A 25,669-nucleotide genomic window follows, 5' to 3' on the forward strand; every position below is an offset into this window, starting at 1 on the left:
TTTATATATCCATTTATTTAATTGATGTTTGCACACATTACCTGTTGACTCCAGTAAGACAGGACTGGAGTGATGCAGCAGATGCATTTGATGTATTTGCCTATTTGATAAGGGAATTAGGTTTAACCACACCTCCACCATATTCATCTTTGAAGGCATCCAGTACATCAATAACCCCAAGCAACAGTGTCATGGGATGATGGGAACAGCTACATGAACACCCTTCGGCAATAAATTTCCAAAGAAACATGGAGCTGTTCCAAATACTGAGGATTTCAAGCAGGGCCGTCTAACTGCTGAAGTTGTCAAAAGTACAACATAGTAAGGGAAAAGTATGGGATCCAGATAGAAATTAGTTTGTAAACTGGCAATATATTGCATGAGAAAGGGTGCCATGACGAACAAGTAAGAAAACAAAGAGGTTATATGCATGAAAGCCATCATAAACTGTTGTTGCTTCTACTTTCTCCTATATAGCACAAGGTTCCCCTCCTCCCTCCAACACATCCCCTGATCCCCAAACAAAAGATTTAGGGTGCATTGCCACGTGCTACACTACAGGCCTAAAAAAATCAAACTGTTTTGCATTTGAAGTCTTTGGGCAAACCAAAGAAAGATAGCACCTTAAATATGCTGAGGGGTGCACACAGAAAATGATATTTTTTTTATCACTCAGTAGACTTGAAGTCCAAAAGAATTAGAAACACAAAGAGGCCTATGTCTCTTAAATAGAGCAGGGAAGATTGAATTAATCAGAATATTTGATAAGGAGTCTACATTTTTTAAGTGGGCTTTGCACTATTTTATAAATATATAAAAAAGCAGAAAAATGCATCTATGGTTATGAATCCCATTTGAACCAGCACATAGCCTTGTCAAGACTCAAGAGGGAGTCCCTGAAAAGACGGCCTCCTAAATGGAATTATCTCCAACTTTCTATACTAAAGCTCCTATTGAATCGCAAACAATCAAAATACCATTCTAGAGTAACACACAGCTATAAATGCATAAATTCCAAAAATAATTCAAACAGGAGTATAATTTCCGAGGGTAAAAATTAAGATTCTTTTACTTCCAAGTATCTGTAAAAGTAAACATCATAGGCAAGCTCTACAAATAAAAAATACTGCAAAATGGATCAATCTAAACATTCTTGAACGATGGACTCCAATTTTCAAAGTAGAATAGTTCAGTTATGATTATCATAAAACATGTATTGTATGTAAAATTTTAAGCGATTTGACACTGAAAACAATCTTGAAACTATAAAATTTAAATTCTAGTTTAAGTGTTAAACATCAATCTGAATTCAGAACAATAAATTCGACTTAGTTTTTTTTTGACATATAATTTATATCTATAAATTCACATTCTACCTTTCATATCAAAGCTCAATATAAATCTGTACTTCTTAATTTTTAACATATGGCTCAAAATTCAAAACTTAATACATCTAAATTCTGCAAAACCAGGATACAAACCTATACCCAGAATGTCATTCAATGTCTTGCATTGAGAGAAGACAAATTTGTACCAAGAGTAGGTTGGTACGAGTATGTCTGGCAGCTTATATCCATAAAGGACAGCCATTTGGTAACTTCTAATGGCTGGGAATCTTACAACCACACCCTAGTTAGACACAAATTAGAGAATTTATGACCATAAATGGCAGTTAATCAACTTGGAACTGGTGGATGCAGAACCTATCAACGTTCCATAAGCATGTGGATAACACAGAAGTTTGGAGCTTCAGCAAGTCAGGCTATTCCTCAACTAGTGCTTCTATACTCCTCTGGAAAGTGAGAAGTGCAAAATTGAAGCAATTTGAGGGCCTGGTTTGCGACCATACGCTGTTCAACTAGTAATAACATAGCTTTATGATTTTTTCCAACTCAGTTTTTGGAATAGTAGCATATAAACCATCATTTATACTGACATGCATGATGCATTCAATATTTACTTTTCTAGTACAGTGTTGAGATTTGAGAATGTTCTTCCAGGCATACCATTGCGATAAGCATGTGTTCCCACACAATTTCATTATCTATGTGATGCAAGCAGTTGCAACAATGCCACTTTATTCCAATTTCACATTATAAAGAGTAAAGTATACTGGTGGTCCTTAATCTTGTATTAAATTGTGCAATTTCCAACTTACTGATGGTGAATGGGGATATAGATCTATACCCTGTCCAGGGGCAGAACCAGAAATAGGCTAGGCCCCGGGACTAATACTGTGCTAATACAAGGACATGTCCTTCGAACAATTGACATTCTGATGTGTTTTGAGTGGATTTTCATTGTTTTGGGGGCCTTGGACAAGGGCTAAAGCTAGGGAAGCCAGGTGCTCGGCTACACCACTGATCCTGTCACTCTATCAGCCCACAAAACCATGGATACAAATCATAGTTACTCCCTCCATCTCAAATTATAAGGCATTCCAAGAATCTTGAAGAGTCAAAGCATTTCAAGTTTGACCAAAATTATAGAAAGAATTATAAAGATTTATGAGATCAAGTGGATATACTATGAAAATATAATCAATGAAGAATCTAATGATACTTAGTTGGTCTCATAAATGTTATTGTTTTATCATATAAATTTGGTCACTCTCCAAGATTCTTGGAACGACTTATAATTTGGGATTGAGGGAGTACCTTTCTTTTCAACAAAAAAAAAGACCACTTCATTTAATTTGGTAGCTTGATTCCAGATCATATTAGTATGATACAATACAATGAAGCATCAAATTGCTGCAAGAAAAATGACATAGGTGACATAGACAGTGGCACCTCAACAAATTGATGCATGCTGCCATGCTAGGTAGTTGAACAAGTAGTGCACTGAGGGCAAAGTCATTTCTCATAACACCTTAGACCTGACTTTATATTAAATCATATGAAAGCAAATGGAACGGTGTTATGAAAATGCTTGCTGATGACACAGCTCCTTTCCACTATTCAAGGGGAAACTTTTCCTAGGCTAATGTATAATTGTATACATCAAAATATTAAAGAAAACCATAGCTATGCTAAAGCTTGTTGATGGCAGATTCAAGGAGAATGTTATGTTTCATCTGAACAGGAACAGTTCAGGCATTCTCTCCCACATACATTCACAGAAGAAAAGGAACTGTCAAGGCTACAGCAATGTTGCACAAAAGAGAAAAGGATGGCACGTGTTTTCTTCACAATCCCCTTCCACAGTGCACACAAGTACACAACCTTCCATCTATGATCCACCAGTCTTAGTTTTTTAGATGCATATAAAAATGACCCAAAGACCAAAATTGAGGCCAGAATGAACTGGATCTCTGGTTCCATTTTTTCCCAGCTAAACTGCTGGCCTGATCCAGTTTTAATAACTATGAATCTAGGTACTAACTCTGAGCTTTACAAGATAGATCCTCACATCTTGAAACCAGTCTTCTTCTAATAAGGTGACAAAGTAGAGATGTTTTTACCTCTTCTCAAGATGTCCATCATCCATGAATTGTTCAGAACCAAGACATCGGAAGCCATGCAATACTATTTATACTTATCATTCTGATGAGTCAAGACAAATAGATTGTTTTCACGGTAATTGAGCAATCATTTGTTGACATCATTGACCTGCAATACACTTGCAAGTTTGCATATAGACTATTTGCCCTCAGCTCCACTACACCGGAGGTATACCGTATACAACCGAAAGAACCAGGGTAGGTTATCATATTGGACTTATAACCCAACCTGTAGTCCGACTTGGTTTTCGTATTCTTGCTGTTCGTTGAGATCTACTTTCCAATCTCTCAAGTATTGAGTAAGTTATCGAGTCTGGAGCCAATCCCTGTTGCTTCAGAGTTTCATAAAGTTTATGAGCTTCTCTTGTCTTCCCATGTCTCTCCAAACAATCTAGTAAAATGTTATAGGTTACAATATTAGGAACACATCCCTGTGCAATCATCTCATCAAACAAGCTGCATGCCATATCAACCTTATTGGATTTCCCAAAGCACTCAATTAATATGCTGTAGGTGAAGACATCAGGATCATATCCTTTCTCTTGCATATCTTTGAAAAGCATGTGGGCTTCATCGAGATCTCCATTTTTTCCAAGGCAATTTATCATAGAATTGTAGGTGATTACATCAGGCTTGCAACTGCTATCATCCATTTCCTCAAAAAGTTCAGATGCCTTATCAACTAAGCCAACCCTACCAAAACTTGAAATCATAATATTGTACGTGAAAACATCAGGAGCAACCCCATTGGCTTTCATCTTATCATAGAGACTGCTCATGAAAGACACCTGCTTCAGCTTCCCAAGAGCAGAAAAGATAATATTATACATTCCAACATCTGTAGTAATCCCCTTTTCAGGCATCATATGCAGTAGATCAATAGCCTCTGCTGTCTTTTCTGCATTGCATAGTGCCTCAAGCATTGATACAAAAGCATCCCGGTCTCCTTTTTCATGGGAACTCCACATACGACAGAATACACTATGAGCCTCACTTGCATGCCCAGATTTGCAGAGTGCCTTGACCAAGTAAGAATAAACTGACCTATTCAGATGTCCACTACAGATATCTAGAATCTCATTCAGCCGGTGGAGTTGTCCCCCTGTTGCTAAAACATCCAGCATAATGCTATATGTGAATTGATTGGGCTGGCAGTCACTCTCAATCATTTTAGAAAGCATAAAAATCGCCTTATCAACCATCTTGTTCTTACCAAGAGCCTCAATAACAGTATTATAAGCAATCAAGTTAAGAACACATCCTTTGGACACCATTTCCTCCAAAAATGAGACAAATTTAGTGGCCTTCCCAGCCTTTCCAGACATTCTAATTAGTATAGTGTATGTGTATGCATCTGGATCACAGTTATTTTGTTTCATGTCTTCAAAGACTTGGTAAGCTTGGTCAACCTGCTTGAAACAAATTTTTACTTGTTAATGGATTATATGCAGTTAGGTGAAAGTGAAACCTTTTCTTGGGAAGGAACAAAAATTCAGGGTTTCTAGAAACAAATTTTTACTGCTGCAAAAGGACTAAAATGATGACTCATGGTACACCAACCCCTCCACCTCCCTTACTATTACACTATGTCAAAGCAAGTTAGCCCATGGCCCACCTGTAAGCATAGTACTAAATAGCATTAGTAGCGCCAGCAACAGTGAACGCTATAGCGGTAGCAGCCCTCTACCGCTACCGTTACAAGGTCGCGGACCAAAGATAGTGTGCTGGAACTTAGCGACCCTTATTGCACTTAGCGGCCGCTATTGCACTTAGCAGCCTCTATTGCACTTAGCGTCCGCTATTTCAAGCCGCTATTACTGTTGTTAGGCTGCTATTCACTATGTGGATGGTTCAAGTGACATTTGTGGATAATTCCAATGGTAAGAAAACCGCATCCTTCCGATACCGATACATGTATCTGTATCCAATGGTTCAAGTAACATTCAATCTCATGATTATAAATGTTTTTATTTTGCTGTAGTAACTGAAGAAAAACTCATCATATGCAAAGGACATTTTAGTCTAGTCTACGACATTCTCCTCTCTTTAGAATTTGAATCCAGACAGCTAGCCAAATGATTTTAGTAAGTGATTCCGTTTCTCAGAGAAATGTTTCTCTACTGAATCTGAAACATTTCTCCTAGAATCTGGATCCCTACCAAAAAGGGCCTTAGTGTCCACTATCCACAATCCTCTGTGCAAACACTAATCTGCTGCGAAGCCGCTATCTGCCATTTATGAGCTTGCCTGTAAGTGTATATGAAGGCATAAAAGGAAGCAACATATACTAAAGGAAGGATCAAACAAATTGATTGAAATCCTGAGCCCCTTCCTTACCCCTTGGTTCCTCACCACAGGCATATTAACTTACGATGTCTAACAGATACACCTAGCAAGCATATGAACTTGAAATTATCTTTGTTTTTTTATCAAAACAACATCATACCGCCTCTTCCTGACTCCTCATCCTTCACTTTCCTAGTCATGCATCCTCTTTAGCCCCAATATGCCACTAAGTGAAGCCACCTCCACCAGTCCAGGGAGGGCCTAATTCGGCTGCATGAGCAGTGTGACACAGGGACTGCAGTGCCGGATGATAGTAGAGCAGGGCAAAGGATACTGAACAGGATGAATATAGCAGCAATGGCAAATAGGGTGTGTCAGTTCCACTGGGTATACAGATTCCCCCACACCAGTAACTCAAACATCAGGGACATCTATATGTAGCGAGTAGCAAGAAACTAACAATCAACAATTTGTGGAACATAATTGCAGCAGAAACAAGCTCTTCTACAAGTTTGAATTCTTCCAGACATGCAAGTGCCCGTGTAGAACATTATTAAATGGTGTCTTCCAGCACAAGAGTAGCTAGAATCCACAATCAGATAAACTAGTGTACCAACCACCTAAAGACCACAGACAGTAGCAGCTCATACTTACATACTGTGCAAGTACCATCTAAGTTGCACAAATTTTGTCCCTAGGAAATATTTGAGTAAGCTATCTCTCATCCTTGTGATTCCTAATATGCTGTGCTTAAGTGATCAGAATTAATCATACCAACAACATTTTTAACACAACCATTCCTACTTCCTAAATTTAGCACAGCATGACAAAAAACATAGCTAAATATATGCGATTTGTGATCATTATCATACCATTCCAGCCTTGGCAAGCGCATCAAGCAGCATGTTATACGCAAATATGTCCAGCTTGTAGCCCTTCCTCCTCATCTTCTCATACATCTCGAACCCCTTCCACACCTCCCGACTCCTCAGATAGGCCTGCACAAGGCACTTGTAGGTGTACCCGTTCAGCCTCAGCCCCCAATTCTTCGCCAGCTCCAGGCACCTCCCCACCTCCACGCCCATCCCGACCAGCAAATTCACGGTGGAGATGTTGCCCGGCACGCCGTCGCGCTCCATCTCCGCGACGAGCCGCATTGCCTCGGCGGGGTCGGCGCGGTTGCGGAAGAGGAGGACCAGGATGCGGTTGTAGGAGAAGGCATCGTGGCGGAAGCCGGGGAGGGAGGTGGCGGCGAAGCGGAAGAAGCCGAGCGCGAGGGAGGTGTCGGGGGCGAGCGCCTTCATGACCTCGGAAGCCTCGGCGGAGGTGAGAGTGAGGCGGTGGGAGCGGAGGTAGTCATCGAGGTCGAGCAGCGGGGCGGGGGACGCCGGGGAGCGGAGGATTCGGGCGACGGCGCAGATGAGGTGGCGGCGCGGTAGCGAGTAGCCGCGCGTGTCAAGCGGGGTGGGGGCCGGCGTCGGCGAGATGGTGACGGTGAGAGAGGGCCCCGAGGGGGACGGCGTCGCCGCCGCGATGCGGCCGGCGTAGGTCGTAGTCAGGCGGCGGGGCATTTTGGGCCGGTGTGGATTGGCGTTTGGGGGCGCCTGAGAACTGAAGTCACACAGCTTCTACAGATTCACTGACATGTGGGGCCAAGTAGATTTCGCCAGGTCTGGGTCCACATGTCAGTGAGTCTTATCAAGTTAGCCCTTCTTAGCTGGGGTTCAACGGTTAAACCCTATCTTCCATTTTTCCTCGCTGCTTCTCCCAGGCCTCCGTCGAGCTCCTCCCTCGCCCAGCCACCCTGGGGCCAAAATTTCCAGAACCTTCTAGACGCCTCGCGCGCACCACGCCAATCTGCTGCTGCTCTCTCGATGGTGCGCCTCCACCAGCTCCTTTCTCGCGCGCTCGCATCTCACCAAATCCTCCCTTGTACCACCTCCGGCGTCCGCTCCACCCCGCGGCTGCTCCTCCGTCCCCGGTCGCCACCGCCTGCTCCTCCTCCCCACGGTCGTACCTTGCTTCCCATCATCGTAGCGGCGTCGCGGCAATACGCCTCGTCGACCTTCGGGAGGCGAAGGCGCTCGTCGCGGCCGCCGGTGTTGCTGGGGCGGAAGAGAGCGAGGAGGCCGACGCGGAAGGGCCCTGGCGAGCTCAGCGTGCAAATTGGCATTGAGGAGGCCCTCCCCGACGATCCTGAAATCCTGGTAATAGCTTTGGGCCCCTAGTTTTGCAGTTTTGAACTGATGAAGCAGGTTTTTCTCAAAACAAATTGAGCATGCATTTGAAGCCACTCTGTGGTATTTCTCTTTGCATTTGTACGTAATGTTAAATTGGATTATAGATATGTCCTTCTCACTGCAAATTACTGTGCAGGGCATTGCTGAAACTCTTCGGACAGATGTTGGGAAGGCAGTGAAGCTGGCCCTCAACGACCTTGAAGGCTCAGATTACATTACCAGAGATCCTTCTGTATGCAATGTAAACAAGTATGCTAGCATTGAGGTCTCTCTTCTGCTTTGCGATGATGATTTCATCAGGAAGCTCAACAAGGAATGGAGGGATGAGGATCATGCTACGGATGTTCTGTCGATGTCTCAGCATATCCCAGAGCTTGATATTCCCATTGTATGGCATCCTACCAAATGAGTCTATTTATTTTGGATGCTTCTTTTGACCCTTTTTGTTACATGTTCTGTTTTTCTTCGACAGCTGCAGTTGGGTGATATAGTAATTTCTGTTGAAACAGCTCGACGGCAAGCAGAAGAAAGGGGCCACACACTTCTTGATGAGATAAGAATTCTCATGGTTGGTTGGTTTTCCTCTCTTTATTTCTTAATAATGTTTAACTGCAACTTCTCCAGTTGCATCAATGGATCAATAGTCCTGTAGTTGTTGTCAGATTTATCAATATAGTCATGTTCAGCTTTGCTACAATTTGTACCTCCATAATAGGCAAATGTGATGTTCAGTTCACACTGCATTTTGAACCTTCACAATTAAGAAATTTTGTATCAAAGGCATAAAAAGCTTAGGGCACTATTTTAATGGAGCAGTATCTGAAATTTAAAAAGCTGCCTGCAAAAGTAGAGACTACAGGTCATGGCGAGGCTTATTTCCATTGTCCATTCTGTATCAACAGCTGAATGCTTCTATGCATACTTCTGTGCTATTAGCCTATTACTGCTGTAATTTGTGGTGCATATGCCTGCCAAAGAACTTGCACACTTTTTTATGCTAACTGACTTAAACTTCAATAGGTGCACGGGCTGTTGCATTTATTGGGCTTTGACCATGAAGTCAGCAAGGTGGCTGAAGAAGAGATGGAGAAAGAAGAAGAACATATATTAAATACTCTTGAATGGAGTGGAAAGGGATTAATTAAGAGTGCCTATGATATTGCTACTGGCATGGAACATTTACAAAATTCTGTTGGTAAGTTTCCTCTTCACATTTTAACCATTATAGAAAACAAAATGAATGTCAATCTATTTCTTGTCACTTACTATGGATTCACTCACAGAGGCTGATAGCAGTATAGAGGAAGCGATCCTACAAGAGAAACATCAAGCCAAACTAAGCCATATCATTTGTGATATAGATGGTGAGTTGATTGAGCGCCTAGAAATATTTGGCTTGTATTGGATCTTGCCAATCTAGTGTATAATTTCTTCCGAAAATTTGGTAAGGTACTATTGTGGATTATGAAGGAGGCCTGCATGAAAAATCAATAGGATCTTTGAGAGAGGCAATTGCAATGGGAGTAAATATTATCATGGTTACTAGAAAGGTGGGTTCTATGCAGTCATGGTATTTGTTCATGCAATGCTAATGACACTGATCTGATGTGGTGGCTAGTCTTAGAATAGTTTTTGAACTTAACATTTACCAATCCTATGCCAGCTTTCCCAAAACAGACAGTATGTGGAACACTTGAAAAATTCTCATGAAAGCTGATAGTTAAGAGGATGTTTAGTTCTTTAAGTGAATTTTATTATGTCAATTGCTTCCTAATTCTCTTAAATTGTATATAGGTTACAGGTTAGTTACATACTCTATCCGTTCCAAATTATAAGACTTTTTGGCTTTTCTAGATATATTGGTTTTTTATATGCACTTTACACTATGTATAGATACATACTTACATAGTAAAAGTAATGTATCTAGAAAAGCCAAAACGTGTATAATTTGGAATGGAGGGAGTATGTTTTATTGATTGAGATTTGAGAAAACCTATGAAACAGCCAAACAGGTACTTTTGGGAACTTCTACTTTATATAGTATTAGGTAACTATGTATGCCTGTCAAAGAAAATTTCTATTATACAAAAATTACTTATTTTTTTACTGAACTCAATAATAACTAATATAATATCATCTGATTAATGATGAATTAAAGCATGTCAACAACATCCAAGAGGCTTATCACTCCATATTACTTTTTTATTATGTGTTCTTGATATTTTGTTCTTTATCTAGAGTCGGGCTTCCACCATTAGAACCTTCAAGCTTCTTGATTTCCATGAAAAAAGTGATTTTATTTCAGAGACTTCACCTGGTGTATTTTTGCAGGTACATTATATCCAATTTAATTTGAATAAGAATTCTAGATTTGTAGAGATTATTTATCAAAGCTGTGTACTTGTGTGCCACTTTATGTTACCCTGTTTTTTCTTGTGATATAGTCCTGAAGACGTAACATTGACAAATGGATTTGCCCAAAGTACAATTTATTTCACACAATATATATCTATATGTGCTTCATTGGTTTAGCATAACAAATTAAGTTCCTTGTCATTACCTTTGACCAAATTCTGTTTGCTTGATATTCATTTTTCTCCTAGAAAATAAATGTCTTATCAAAAAAGACTTGTAAAGTTACATGGGTTGGAATAAAATGTTACTTTGTTGTGCGAATATGACATGGTTAAATACTTAAATTTTAAAATATTCAAGGCAAAGTTGATCTTCTTTAACTTCTTTCCTTTCCATGTAAGTTGTTTCTGCAACTATGTAATATGTATTCCATGAGCCGCATACAAATGATAATATTGTTAAATTGAGATGTTTTCTCATGCCATCATGTAAGGGTTATGTGGAAGGAAATGGTACCAGCTTTTGAGCTGTCACCATCAGTTTTCCTTTGTTTATCTGAACATCTAATGGTATCATCAAATCACCCTTTTCTCAAGTGAGACTTGGTGCCCAAATAGTTATATTTCTGCTACATTTGGTTCAGGGTTCACTTGTCTATGGAAGGGATGGCAAAGAAGTTTATAGAGCAGAACTGGATTTAGATGTCTGCAAGGAGGTAATCACTTATGATAATGCCATTGAATTATTTTTAGTACAATCTATACTTATTCTCGAATTTTATCATATATTCTTTTGTTAGATGTGTTTTTTTTCCTGTTGAAGGTTTAGTTCTGCACCCACTATTCCTTTATTTGGGAGATGTTGTCCATTTTTTTAATTAATTGGGGTGTTATTTGTATTTGGTTTTAGATGATATAGGCATGGAATGAATTCCCCTTCAGCATGAGCTCCTTCTGCTACCAATATTTCCTTCGCTTCTGTTAACATCTACTCCCTCCATCTCTATTTATAAGTCATTCCAAGAATCTTGGAGAGTCAAAGCATCTCAAGTTTGACCAACATTATAGAAAAAATTAGAAATATTTATGAGATCAAATAGATATTACTATGAAAATATAACTAATGAAGAATCTAATGATACTTAGTTGGTATCATAAATGTTATTATGTTATCATATAAATTTTGTCAAACTTGAGATGCTTTGACTTTCCATAATTCTTGGAATGACTTATAATTTGGGATGGAGGGAGTATGTATCTATTTTGTTCATTTTTGCTAAAGAACTCTCTAGGCATGGAAAATCTTCATTCATGTTACAACAAGGTCCATTTGTTCAATTTGCAGGCATTGCTGTACTCCTTGAAGCATAAAATTCCTCTTGTCGCGTACTGTGAGGAACAAGGTCTAACCTTGTTTGAACACCCATTTGTTGACTTGTTGCACACTGTACATAATGAAAACAAGGTATGATCTAGATATTTGCTGTACAGACGTATGTTCTAACTACGATAGGCTTCAGGCAGTTGAGGAAAATTTGTTCATATCAGGTAAAAGTGATGCATTCAATTGAGGACCTTTTGGAATGTTCATCTATTCAGGTTTGTCTTATTATACTCTTACTTTAATCTTGGAAAGCATATAATGATTTATTTAAGGCTGGTAGGATTTTATTTTTTGACTATTCTGGACAATGTTGTTAGTATCCAGTGCTTATTAGTTGAGTTTTTTTATGTTATCACAGAAGTATGATAATTAGAAAAACTATAATTAGTAAATCTGTTGCATTTGATGAGATAATAAGCTCATAGCATCCTCACTCTTCAGAATGGTCCAAACTGTAGGTCTATTTATGTAGATCATCCAATGCACTAGCAGGCAGCAGGAACAGGAGTAAGACTGCCCTGCTTACCAACACAAACCTTGAATCAGCGCTATTAGTAGTTAAGTAGGATAGGCCTCTCAACCTGTTCTTAGGTTGTAAGTTCAAATTATCAGACTGAATATCAGCTTCTAAGGATCCTTATTATTTCTTTACATAAAAGAACCTTGAGCAACCTAGGAGGAACTAGGTGAGTTATATTAGTTAAGAAGAAATAGGCACCTGAATCTGCCTTGATGAGGACTTGAACTTGGGTGGTCTGGGTGACCAACTGAGCTAGGTTCTGTTCCTATTTTATCTCTTTATAGACAATAAGGTAAGATTGTTGAGGTTCTCTATGTAAATAGAGATGAAAGAAGAAATGCAGTATGATTAATAAAATGTCTTTAGCAAATCTTTTTAACGCAGAATTGTCGGAATAACTAATACTGGCAGCACTCCGAACATCTTCAACAAATCAGATAAATAGGTAATAGATCAGTTTAATTTATATTGAATTTACACTATTTACTTGTACATGCAGAAATTGCTTCTTTTTGATAGTACCAAAGAGGATTCATCTGCCCTAAGGCAGCATTGTTCAGAACTGACCAAAGGGAAAGCACATGTTATCAAAATGCATCAAGATACAATTGATATTGTTCCCCTCAATGCTTCAAAAAGTGGTGGTTTAAGAATTCTACTTGATCATCTTGGAATAACAAAAGATGTAAGAATTCATTCCCGTAAAAGAACTATATTTAGCGTTCATTTTTTTGCCTTATCTCAATCTGTTGGAAGCACTGATATCAGAAATTTCTTATGAATGTCGCTTACCCCCCCCCCCCCCCACCACCACCACCATGCAGTGTGATCTTGATGCTGTTGGAGACTATACCAGATGGCTGAGCAACAAATGATTCAACTGACATCATTACTGGATCATTCTTAAGAAAAAAACATGGAATGGTAGGCATAATGCATGTGCCAAAGGAATGAAATTATCACTTTGGACATGTTTGCTCTGAAGGTTGCAAAAACCGTGTACAGCACCATCCTTTTTAGTTGGCAATTCATGCATTTTTATATTTGGAAAAGGAAGGTGAATGTCAATTTAGATATTTCCTTCAGGTAATGCGTACATAAAGTTCAAAGTATGTAACTTCAGTGGAAACTTGCCTTTAAGTTTAGATACTATATATATCTTTCTTGTCTTATGAACAGATCATTTTGTTGAGATGCATGGAAAGAGAATTGAATGGGCCACATCCCTGTGCAACCGGAGCTTACCATGTGGCCTTTGCTTCTGTCCAAAGTCATCTGCAACACCATTTTTAACCCTACATAGAATTTTTTTATAGTTTCGTTTGGTGTAGCACTGATAAATGTTGCTAAGTAAATGTGTTAATGGTTCCTCCACGTTGTTGATATTTGTTTATATAAAAAGACTGCTGAAACATAATTGATGAGTAGGAATTCGATGGAGGCATTGTGACGAAGATAACTGTATTTTCTCTCATGTTGTGCTTTGTTTATTATGACTCACCCTTCCTCATTACATCTATTTGATTGATCAATCTTCATATGGATCATGAAATGAAGCACATAAGAAATCAGGTTGATCGTAGAAGCAAACATTTTTTTTCAGATTTTCATGTATAAAGCACACACACGAAGCACAGCTGGTCAATGGGAAGTGGAGACTTGTCAGTTGTCGCCCTAGTTTTCCCTTTGTTACAGATCAATATGTGTGTGCATCTCTCTTGTTCTGGCTGGTGTTGTTAGTTCTTGGCATTACTCTGGCAAATGAACCATTTGAGGGCCTCTTTGCAATCACCTTGTTGCATGGTCTTGATACAATGATTGACCGTTGGTTCATGTCTAATCCTACTGAATAGCTTTTGCTTGCTCTCATCCTCTTACTGTATGAAATTTTCTTTGCAAGATCTTGAACACTTGTAGCATCAGAAATAGATGTGAATGATTGGGCCTTCCCTTGGTAGTAATTGGACAGCCCTTTCCTGTGGAAATTATATTACTTGAAAATGAATTTGAATGCTTTGCATATGCAGTAAATTTTATGAAAGTAATGTGGACTATTCATTTTTTATAATCATGACATTGTGTTTATATCCACTCATTTTTTTCCTTTCAGCAAATATACATGTGAAGTTGAACTCTGTTGCATACTTATCATAGATCCTGCGCAAAGGGGAACCTCTACTAGTTATCACAGAGCAGTATCAACTTCTGTTGAACTGAAAGTGAATTTGCAAAGCTTTTCATAACAAATGGTAGGGACAGAAGCTTGCCAGTATAGCACAAGATAATAGTACAAAGAAATTGCAAATTTTATTCAAGCATTTGTAATTTTGAGGCTATATCTATTTCTACCTTTATCATGAATGTAAAAGTTACTAAACTATTTTGTGAAGCCTGGTGACACATTGTGATTTATTTGTAGAAATTGGACAACTTTCATGACTTTTTTTTAAGGCCTTGTTTACTTCCACCCAAAATTTTTCAAGATTTTCCATCATATCGAATCTTTAGACGCATGCATGAAGTATTAAATATAGACGAAAATAAAAACTAATTGCACAGTTTGGTCGAAATTGACGAGACGAACCTTTTGAGCCTAGTTAGTCCATAGTTAGACAATAATTACTACAAACAAACGAAAGTGCTACAGTGTCGCGGAATTTTTTTTTCCTTTGGAACTAAACAAGGCCTAAGGAAACTGGAATATAAACAAGCATGGTGTTGTCTTCTCTAGATTAGTTACAGTTGTGTGGTCGAAGACAGTATGCGCACCTGATTGGAAGTTCATCTAGCAGTGAGGATAACTCATACAGGGGACCCTCGGCATCCAGATGCAACGTGCTCGAAGATGTTGATGATAGCTCAGAGGGATGACCACCAGGTGGGGAAGAAGTTGCATCATCAGACAAGTTCGAAGCTGATGAGCAGAAGGACCCACTGGACGCGCCCGAGAAGGAAGCTGACTCGGAGTGTACTGCATGAGATGCTAAGTTGTAAGGCTCTGCCATTTCATATGAAGCTCTGCTCAATGTTTGGACATCAAAGGGACGCAGCTTATGTGGATATATATAGGAGGAAAAGGAAGAGCTATTCAAATGGTTAGATAAGTGTCTTGTTTAGTTAGATAGTTTTTTGTCAACTCAGCGCCAAAGAGCGAGTGATAGTTACCCTTACTCCATGTGATCTTTCTTGATAGATTAGCGTATTGATATTTCTTGTGCTATCGAATTACTTATGGATTCTGTCTCTTCGTTGTTGATAGGAAGGAAGGAAGGAATGGACATCAGTCAGTTATTATTTGGATAAAATCCATGATGTCCTGATGGGGAGCATGTGGAAACGACGCCCTCTGGCTGATACAGATAAGCATCTTATCTCAGGCCAAGAAAAGAAAAGAGTTATCCCAGCGGATTAGGAAGGATAAGGTAGATTATGGCGGCAAGAAGGTGCTTTCTGTTAGCTTGGGGTTGGGGATCATGCCTAGGCCTGGTGTTAATAATGGTAAATAAAAGAGAGATTAGTTTGTTTATTGTGGTCTGGTAGTTCAGACAGTCGGCTGGATCTCAGTCAGGTCATCGTTAACAATGGATATGCTTCCTTATCATGCACACAGTCACAGGAATAATGATGATACATTGGTAGCTGGTGTTGTTTGCTCCTACGGTATGCACAAGAGAAAAAAAATCTTTGCTTCTCATAAAGCTTTTATAAATCACTCCTATTTTGTTAATCTACTAACTTAGTTAGAGCATCTCCAAGAGTTCTCTAAATTTCTTTCTAATCCTTGTTTTTTAGCAAGATGAGAAAAAATTTTTTGGGTAGGTCATTTTTGGAACTCATTGATTATATAACAAATGTAACACAAATATTGCTGAAGGGTGATGCATTACGCGTAAAGGGCGATGCATCTGTATTCATATTGCTTTAGGACTTTAGGAGCCTATAGGAGTGAACGCTTATGTGCAAAGGGTGATTCTCACGTTACAATTAAGCCACGTATAATTTTTGTGTATATGGTTTGTCAAGCATAAAGCAATAAAAAATGGAAAACAAGCTTTGCATTTTTCCTTCAGAGACCAGGTAACTGAAGACTTCTCTGCAGAAACACTAAACGCCGGCCAGAAAATGCATCCACAATACGACCTGAATGTCTGAAGGAGGGGAGGAGATACCCTTACTGCACTTGCAACGTTACGTGCAAGCTTACAATTGCAACGACGGTGCCGGACGGACATGGATAACTCAGTAACCCACACCAGGTAGCAAGAGAATGCTTGGCCGCCTTGTTCCACTGTATGTCTAAGCATTTTTTTAATGAGTTTTCAGCGTGCTCAATGGACCTGTAAAATCTACATTGGCTGCTCGACCAATCAATCCTCTCACTTTTTTTCAGAGAAATTCCCCTCAACAAAAAGAAATTTGGGTAATGTGTTCTCTACAGTAATGTCAGGGTTACTATCTCCGGGAAAAAATTGATGATTTTTTACAATACATATATTTTCAACCGAAGATAAGATCCTTGTTTGCTTGAGTTTATTTGCCAAATTTTTTAGCTATTTAACAGTATTTTTCTGTCACAATAAATAAGCGGATCGTACTTTCAGTTATGACTTTTTAGCCATACGACTCTTTGGAAAAATAAAGTATATATAAGATTACGAAGGCAACCTCGAAAACAGCTTTGCATTTTGTAGAGGTAGTATATAGTATCTAGAGTGAAACCCTACCCCCGCTGTAGATGTGATGTCGCTTTTCATTGTGTCCACAACCTCCATACTATCTGAGTGTATAATAAAACCATTGCATCCCATCTGTTGAGCTAAAAGTAGTCCCTCCTTTAGTGCCATCACTTTTGTCATAGCCTCATAGGTGCATCTACAACATGCTCTCTGTAAGTATATGTGCCTGTTATGAAGGCGCCATCTGAATCTCTTAGAACGACACATGTTCCTCCATCACTCAATTGTTCTCTGAAACTTCCATCAACATTTATTAATATTTTCCCTGCTGGAGGTTTCTTCCATCCTACCCTTTGTCTGACAGTCTGTTTCGTAGCTCTTTGATAATTAATAGCCAGAGTGGCAATTGAGATTAGCTGAACACACCGGCTGCTGAATTACTTCTCCATGAACAAATTTTCTATGTTCCCACCAAATGTACCAGCCTCCCGTTAAAATTAATTCTGCTAGGCCAACATGATTCAACTTTTCAAGTGGTCGAGACATCTTTATCAGGTCAGCAACAATTACTGAACCCCCGATCTATCTGAATCCAGAACTCTTTCCATCTTCCTCCAAATGCCAAGTCTTTGCCATATCTCCTTGGCACGGCTGCATGTAAACAAGAGATGTTTTATATCTTCACAACCATCATGGCATGCAGGGCAACTGCCGGAGTTTTCAATATGTCTATTTGCTAGGATTCCCTTACACAGTAATGCACCATGCAGTGTTCGCCATCCAAAAATTTTTATCTTGCTTGGGATTTTTTTTTTTGACAACTGCTTGGGATTTGAAGTTGCCGCAGCTTACCCCATACCTCTTCATCGCCTGCACCACCATCTTGATCCTGAATCAAATTTTTATTGAACTTGTGCATCCATTGCTGGTGGTATGCGGATCTGACAGAAAATAGACCGTTCCTATTAAAATGCCATGCAACAAAATCTTCCCTGCCACCAACCAATGGGATTTGTAGAATGCGGTGTACATCCACTGGCCAGAACATGTCTTTAATCTTTAATCATTACTTCATCAATGGTGCCGTTTTTAGTCACATGGGACGCACGTGTGAGGGTCTAGAAAGTTGAGAAATATGCCAAGAACCCCTCGTGGCTCGTTTAGTTGGGGTAACTAAAAGTAGAAAATGAGAGTTTAGAGATAGGAGTTTAGAAATCTTTTGTTTGTTTTGTGGCAGTGGGAGTTTTAATGGGAAAAGAAATGGGGGTTTAGAGAATCAACTCTCATTAATAACCAATTCTTTGGGGGAGGGGTGGTAATTGAGTGGAAATTGTGATCTTAATGAAAGGAAAATATATCCTCACCGTCCATCATAATTTGTCAGATAATTTCTCCCTAAAAAACGCTATACCAAATAGTGGATATAAATTCTCTCTTTTACTCCCTTTTCTTATTTACCTCCATGAACTTAATAAGAGATTATAATTAAAAGTCAATTTCTCACCTTAACTCTCTCTATTAACCCCCACAATAAATTCTCATGCTCTTCCAACATAGATGTCAAACACACATTATCGGCCCGTCACCTAGGGGTCAGTATGAAGAGCCAATATCTAACACGATGCTAATACCCTATTCGCTGATTGCTAGATTCAATAATAGACATAAACGAGGATAGGAGCCAGCATAGACGAGGTCTTATCTACTACTCATCTGTCGTGTAATATAATATATTCTAAAAATTTTAAAATAACTTAAGGGGACACTCAATAACACATGTATTCACGGATTAAGGACTTGTTTAGATCCAAAAAGTTTTTAGATTTTAATACTGTAGCACTTTCGTTTTTATTTGACAAACATTGTCCAGTCATGAAGTAACTAGGCTTAAAAAATTCGTCTCGCTTACAGGCAAACTGCCCGTTCGCTTGTCTCATAAGCTATACTTTTTCTACTAGCCATCAGTATTTCTTTCTCATGATAAATCAGTGAACAGTATTTTCAGCCATAACTTTTCACCTGTTACTTTATTTTCTGTAGCTGATGGAGCTCAAAGTACTAAGAATATACTTTAGGGCGGTCTATGCTCTATCAGCCTACGTGTGGGTAACTAATTTGGCTTCTTGGTACGTTGTTGCATGCGTAAGCATGGATCTTTTTCGAAGGTTTTTAGTGTGCTCGATGGACCTTTGAACTCTATAATTTGGGCTGCTCAATCGTTCCTAATATTTTCTGTTCGGACAAATTTGGAACATTGGGTGTGTTATGTATGTATATATGTACATAATGCGCATGCGTTACAGAGGGTCCAGTGACCTGACCTCTGCTCTACCACTAGAAGGAGGTGAGATGAGTGTGCCAATACTACGAGGCTGACAACGACGACACTTGTAGTTAGAATTTATATATGGGCTAGTAACTAGTTGTTCATATGCGGAAATTCTAATAAAATTTCAAAGCCTAGTATTGCTTAGTGTTCTTTAATGGGCTTTAAGAAGCCCATAAGTGAAAGTAGAAGATACTACATCAACTAGTATTATATTATTATTTGATTTGACATGAAGATAGGAGGTTCATCTCTATATTTGTATTTACCGACCCCTCGTGAAAAAGTTGCACTAGATGTACTATGTGGAAAACCGCTAGATTTGAGAATTTCTAAGATAGTTTTTTTCTCGAATACGCAGAGATTAAGAAATAGAATTTTCCCTAATTTCTCTATCTCTCTATTTGCGTCATTATCGTAGTATATTCATTCCATCCCTTGAGACGGTAATGGAACCTCTCGTTCTTGTGATCCTATACTAGGAGAGCGGCGTGACTGCTTGAGTTCTTCATCACACGTGTTGTCGTCTTCAGGCCAAGACAGGTAGTGTAATGGTACTACTTTGACTAATCCTTACCAACGTCGTCGTCGACAAACATCGCTCTGGTGGTCATCGTTATTTAGAGTGTGGTCATCGTTATTTGGAGTGTCGCCGCACTGCTTCTAGTTGCTACACTACATCAATCGAGTTCATCTACATCAACAAGGCTCGATTAAACCCAACTAAGTTCGACACTACATCAACAAGGCTCGATCCAACCTGAGCAACAGCAGCACAGGTGCCACCAACACAACGCCCTTTTTTTTTTAGCAACATCAGCAACAGAGCACTAGCGATCTCCTATAGCACTTATTACTTTTTTTTAGAGGAAAATTGCATTTTATCTCAGCCATCAATCTCCTGTAGGCTGTAGCACTTACTAGTATTTTTTATGAGATCCTGTAGCACTTACTACCCAGTAGCGAAATGTGTAACCCCAAATATTATCCAAGAAACACCGGAACACACACAAAGTTAGAAGCTAAATTTTCCACCAAAGAAAAAAGTTAGAAGCTAATGAAGGCCCATTGGACCCGTATTTGAGCTCAAATAAATGCTTTCTCGGCCCACTACAGTACCTTTTGTGCCACCGAGAATCGAGCGGATAATTAGCTTCTTGGTACGGTGTTGCTTGCGTAGGCATGTCTTTCAAAGGTTTACCAAGCTAGTATAATTTTGATCAACTCAATCATCACTCTGTTTACTTGGCTGATAAGACATGACTGAAACTACTATTCGCTGATTTGTTGTGAGAGAAAAATACTACTGAATAGCTAGCATATTCGACGAATAAGCTTAAGCGAATAGAGCGCCGATTCTAGTATCTTTTACAATAATAACACGCATGTGGCAACTGAAGGAGCTGAGATGGGTATGGATCGGATAGCTTGCATTGGGGGGGAGGGGGGGGGGGCATGGAAGCTCTCGATCGAAACCGCGTGATCAGGGAAGGGCCGATCACAAATGTGCAGTAGCTCCGAGACTACAAATGGTGCCATCGATCACGGCATCACCGATAAATCGAGAGAGAACTCCATGAAGCCGAGCTAGTGATCAGCCTCTCCTCCTTAAATTAATTAAGGACTTACACTCCACTACACTAGCTACCATTTCTTAGCCTAGCTACCTAAGCGTAGCTAGCTAGTTTGCAATGGGAAAGGTAGCTTAGGGAGGAAGGTGCTGTCACCTTGCCAATCTTTAATAAATAAAGCTAAACCCGCGTTCTTTTGATCGAGCAAAAGGGGGTCCGGGGGAAACAAAAATATCCTCACCATGCATGCACAGGGGCCTGTCGTCAGCCCATTCCTCGTATTTGAGAGAGTGAGAGAATACAGATTTGGGATTTGGAAAATGACTAAATAAATAAAAAGAATTGTAACGCACGCACCTGCTGACGGGGAAAAAAAGAAAAGGAAGGAATAAAGGAAACCGAGCCTGATGACAGGGAAAGCAAAAACGGCCAACGGAGGCATGGCGTGAGTGACTGAGTGGTGAGTGCACTCTCACTGACGCTGACACAAGTCACCAATCGCCATTGCCATCCATTCCACCGGAATCTCCGAGGAGTCTCCAAGAGCAGAGGACACGCTAGCTGTCTGGCCGGCGACCCGGCGTCCCATGGCGGACTGCGTGACCCGCGTGTGGGCGCTGGCCGTCGCCACCGCGGCCTGCATCGGCCTCCCGAGCGCGCTCGTCTACGCCATCGTCCGGATCGCCGCGGCGCGGCGCTACGGCGCCGTCTTCGCCATGGCCGTCGTCCTCGTCTTCTGGGTCACCATCAGCGCCGCCTACTACCCGCGCGTCTGCGCCGACCTCGTCCCCTGGCCGCGCTTCCTGCGCCTTCCGCAGCGGCCGTCGTCGTCGCAAGTCGACGGAGACCGTGCTGGCAGCGGCGCGCTTCCACGTGAGGCAGCAGAGGCTGAGGCACCGGCCGCGCGCGGTGTCCGCGCCGATGATGGCGTCCTCCTGCCGCTGTCGCTGTCGCCGTCGCCGTCGCCGTACCCGTACGAGCACCAGCGTGTGCCTTTGGCGCAAAGGCAAGGAGACCGTCCCGGTGGCAGTCGTCTCATGGCCGCGCTTCACCGGGAGCCACCGGGCAAAGCGCGTGCCGACGACGTCCCGCGGCCGCCGTGCGACGGCGGGCCGTCCAAGTACTGCGCCATCTGCTTGGCCGACGTGGACAAGGAGGAGACGGCGAAGCGGCTGCCGCTGTGCCTGCACGTGTTCCACCGCCACTGCATCGATCAGTGGCTGCAGGGCCACTCGACGTGCCCCATCTGTAGGTGCAATGCAACGCCTTCCTAGCTCTAGACGGGCGGTGAAACTTTCTTGGACGGTCGCGGCGATGAGTTCATGTGCTCAGCTAGGTTTTTAAAATTGCTGTTGTTACTAGTTCTGGCTTTAATTATATGGGACAACATATTATAGCAATTCTGTAGCTGTTGGTGCTGAAAGTATTGTGAACACTTCAGAGCGGTGGGCATGCATTGTTGGATTGGAGCGATGGGCGATGGCGATGGCGATGGCGATAGCTCTCGATCAGAGCCGCGTGATTAGGAAAGATCAGGCCAGGGCACGGTGCATGTGGCAATGGCCTTTCCATATTTGTTTCACTATGGGTGGTTGAGTCACTGGCTGACTGTACTGTACCTATCAAGGTAACGTCCTCTTTCCTTTGTAAAAAAAAAAAAAAAAAAAGGTAACGTCCTCTTTTGAGCAGAGCGCTAGTTATTTCTCTCTCCTCCGGTTCAATCCACCGGCCCTGTCTGTCTGGTCTCCTTGTTGGAGCGGTCTACCGTCCACCAGTCCATGTGTGAAACACTTACTTACTGCCTGTTTAGTTCCTCATGAAGCGAAAAATTTTATGATATTGTAGCACTTTCGTTTGTTTATGGTAATTATTGTCCAACCATGGACTAATTAGACTTAAAAGATTCGTCTTGTAAATTTCGATCAAACTGTGCAATTAATTTTTATTTTCGTCTATATTTAATACTTCATACATGCGTTTAAAGATTCAATATGACGAGGAATCTTGAAAAATTTTGGATTTTGAGGTGGAAGTAAACAATAGTTCCTTGCAACGATGTTACATGCGTGGGCATCTCTTTCAAAGGTTTATCAAGTGTGCCGAATGGAGCTTTACGATCTGTAATTTTGGTCTGGTCAATCGTTCCACTCCAGTTAGTACTCATTCCATCTTAAATTATAAGTCATCTAATTTTTTTATAAAAGTCAAAATATCTTAAGTTTAACTGAAACTATATAATAAAATAATAACAATTATGATATTTAGATATTTTTAATTATTTATATAGTATACATATTTAACCCAATTTATGATATTAGATATTTTTAAAATAATATCAATTATATTGAGATGTTTTAACTCTAAAAGAAAAGTTAGAGAGAAGTTCAGAATGTTGGATTATGTGTTAATAATGCGCATGCGCGGCACAACTGAAATGGGTACGGATAACTACAGGAGCTGACGACGACCTCGATCCGCATGCATTTGCGTACAACCTGATCCATTTGCTTGCTAGTAGTACTTCCATTGATCTTTCTGCATGCATCGTGCCTGATCAGGAAATTAAGGCCAGGTCAGGCCAGGGCTCCATGCCATTTTTGTTTCGTTGTGGGCGGATGAGTGAGGGTTTAAAGTGGAGTCCCTGACTGGGCGCTGTACCAACGCCAACGCGTCCTCTTTTGAGCAACAGAACACTTTCCTCTAGTTCAATCCTACACTACCATTTCTTAACCTAGCTGGGCGTAGCTAGCTATTTTTTTTGTGCGAGGAGAAGAAGGCAATGCTAGCTGTGATCAGGGCCTAGAGTTTAGCGAGAGGTGCGCGACAGTAGTCTGCAAGAGATTGTCTGGAAAGAAGGTAGCTTAATTAGGGAGGAAGGTGTCAGCAGTGTATCACCTTGCCAATCCCCAATGTACGTACCTAGTGCTTCGATCGGCTAAAGCTAAACCCTCATTCCTCGTTTTTGAGAGACAGATACTCCACTGAAGTGAACTGAACCCATAGTTTAGGAGTGGAAAATAAAAGGAATGGAGTTCACACGCCTGCTGACGGGGAAAGGAACCCAAAGCAAGCCTGACAGGGAAAAGCCAAACGGTTAACGACGGCATGCCGTGTTCCGTGGGTCCCACACGCAAACGAAGCGGGGGCAAAGCAGCTCGTTCCGTCGTCGTCGTTCGTGACTGGTGTTCCACTGTGTAGTACATCGTCACTCCCACTCACTCACTCGATCGCTCTCGATCCCCTCGGCGGCAGCGGCAGCGGCAGCGGCAGCGGCAGCCGGCAGCTTCGCCATTATTCCCCCCACCCCACCGGACTCCTCCAACTCCAAGAGCAGAGGAGGGCATCAGTTGTCCCTCCCAGGAATAAGCCATCCATCCATCCATCCACCCATCCGTCCATGGCGGCGGACTGCGTGACCCGCGTGTGGGCGCTGGCGATCGCCACGGCGGCGTGCATCGGCCTGCCCAGCGCGCTCGTCTACGCCATCGTCCGGATCGCCGCGGCGCGCCGGTACGGTGCCGTCTTCGCGCTGGGCCTCGTCCTCGTCTTCTGGGTCACCATCAGCGCCGCCTACTACCCGCGCGTCTGCGCCGACCTCGTCCCCTGGCTCCGCTTCCTGCGCCCCGGCCGCGGCCGCGGCAGCGGCCGCCACGGCGGCGAGCCCTCCTCGCTGCTGGTGCCGCAGCGGTCGTCGTTCGTGACCGTCGACGTGTTTCCAAGGCAGGCACCTGCACCTGTCGCGCGCATGCTTCCCTGGGAGGTAAGGCGGCCGGCCGCGCGCGGCGGAGCCCGTGCCGGTGGCGACGATGATGGCAACGTCCCGCCGCTGCCGCCGCGGTACCCGTTGTACCCGTTGTACGAGCAGCGACGCGTGCCTTTGGCGCAATGCCACGGAGACCGATCAGCTAGTACTAGTCGCATGATGGCCGCGCTTCCCCGGGAGCCACCGGCCGCGCGCGGCAACGCGCATGCCGGAGCCGATGACGACGACCACGACGTCCCACGGAGCGACGGCGGGCCGTCCAAGTTCTTCTGCCCGATCTGCTTGACCCAAGTGGACGCAGAGGAGACGGCGAAGCGGCTGCCGCTGTGCCTGCACGTGTTCCACCGCCACTGCATCGACCAGTGGCTGCAGGGCCACTCGACGTGCCCCATCTGCAGGTGCAACGCCATTCTGACGACTGACTCATCATTTGTCATGCAATTTACAAGGTGATGAAACACTGGATGGCAATGGCAAGCAGGTGGAGGCTTTGCATCAGGTCTGCTGGTAACCTGGTGGAATCTTTTTCTTCAGCTGCCTTCAAAATTGCTGTTACTAGTTCCGGCTTAATTAGGGACAGTACATATATATATAATTATATATCGCCATTAGCCAACTCTGGTACCTAACAGTATCGAGAAAATTCCTTCAATAGCATTGTGACCTAGCTATAAAAAACCATCGTCCTTTCTATAAGCACCTCTTATATGTACCATTACAAATTATGAGTTATACCACCGTCCTTCAGTAGTATTGAGTGTGTTTAAACACCATGGATACACTAATCCATAAACACCGTGTGTACACTATCAATAACTACTCTAATCCAACGTTTAATACTAGAGCACTCGATGCGAGTAGAGTTCCCATGCCAAAGCTAAATTCAGATAAAGATGACTATAAGTTATAAGTACACTAACTTACTCTAAATTCAGAAGGCTACAACTAGAGTAAAGTAATTGCACTAAGTAAAGCAGATAAAATAATCGTATTAATAACTCAAAGTCTTAGAGAGAGAGAGAGAGTGGTACAAGAGCTATACTAGAA

At 41.7% G+C, this 25,669-nt stretch overlaps 4 protein-coding genes and 1 long non-coding RNA gene across 9 annotated transcripts; 3 read left to right on the forward strand and 2 right to left on the reverse strand.

The window, feature by feature from the left end:
• On the reverse strand, nt 42-7,492 carry LOC8073794 (pentatricopeptide repeat-containing protein At1g51965, mitochondrial). 4 transcript variants are annotated; one of them, XR_002452334.1, is made up of 4 exons: nt 6,661-7,492; nt 3,464-4,911; nt 2,658-2,753; nt 42-296 (listed from the first exon to the last, which is right to left on the reverse strand). XR_002452334.1 is itself a non-coding variant. In XM_021459361.1 (2 exons), exons 1-2 carry the CDS (start codon nt 7,357-7,359, stop codon nt 3,709-3,711), a joined length of 1,902 nt encoding a protein of 633 aa, XP_021315036.1. In that variant the 5' UTR covers nt 7,360-7,492; the 3' UTR covers nt 2,787-3,708. The 4 variants fall into 4 exon arrangements, 1 of the variants encoding a protein (XP_021315036.1); XR_002452333.1 differs by lacking the exon at nt 2,658-2,753 and having other exon boundaries at nt 42-293; XR_002452332.1 differs by lacking the exon at nt 2,658-2,753.
• LOC8085544 lies at nt 7,455-13,799 on the forward strand. Of its 2 annotated transcripts, XM_021459362.1 has the most exons (13): nt 7,462-7,995; nt 8,165-8,416; nt 8,501-8,596; nt 9,049-9,223; nt 9,312-9,392; nt 9,478-9,578; nt 10,267-10,359; nt 11,027-11,098; nt 11,728-11,847; nt 11,931-11,981; nt 12,786-12,971; nt 13,111-13,372; nt 13,466-13,799. In XM_021459362.1, the coding sequence occupies exons 1-12, from the start codon at nt 7,471-7,473 to the stop codon at nt 13,159-13,161; spliced, it is 1,803 nt and encodes a 600-aa protein (XP_021315037.1). In that variant the 5' UTR covers nt 7,462-7,470; the 3' UTR covers nt 13,162-13,372; nt 13,466-13,799. The 2 variants fall into 2 exon arrangements, with proteins under 2 accessions (XP_021315038.1, XP_021315037.1); XM_021459363.1 differs by lacking the exons at nt 12,786-12,971; nt 13,111-13,372; nt 13,466-13,799 and adding an exon at nt 12,671-12,785 and having other exon boundaries at nt 7,455-7,995.
• Nucleotides 13,848-15,365, reverse strand: LOC8073795. Its single transcript, XM_002453513.2, has 2 exons — nt 15,056-15,365; nt 13,848-14,262 (listed from the first exon to the last, which is right to left on the reverse strand). The coding sequence occupies exons 1-2, from the start codon at nt 15,289-15,291 to the stop codon at nt 13,983-13,985; spliced, it is 516 nt and encodes a 171-aa protein (XP_002453558.2). The 5' UTR covers nt 15,292-15,365; the 3' UTR covers nt 13,848-13,982.
• Nucleotides 15,190-15,887, forward strand: LOC110434695. The gene is made up of 2 exons (XR_002452335.1): nt 15,190-15,276; nt 15,550-15,887. It is a non-coding gene; the product is annotated as an uncharacterized LOC110434695 (long non-coding RNA).
• On the forward strand, nt 24,257-25,075 carry LOC8073796. The gene has a single exon (XM_002451768.1). The coding sequence runs from the start codon at nt 24,257-24,259 to the stop codon at nt 25,073-25,075; it is 819 nt and encodes a 272-aa protein (XP_002451813.1).

Source organism: Sorghum bicolor, chromosome 4, assembly GCF_000003195.3.
Source record: "Sorghum bicolor cultivar BTx623 chromosome 4, Sorghum_bicolor_NCBIv3, whole genome shotgun sequence".
Taxonomy (NCBI): domain Eukaryota; kingdom Viridiplantae; phylum Streptophyta; class Magnoliopsida; order Poales; family Poaceae; genus Sorghum; species Sorghum bicolor.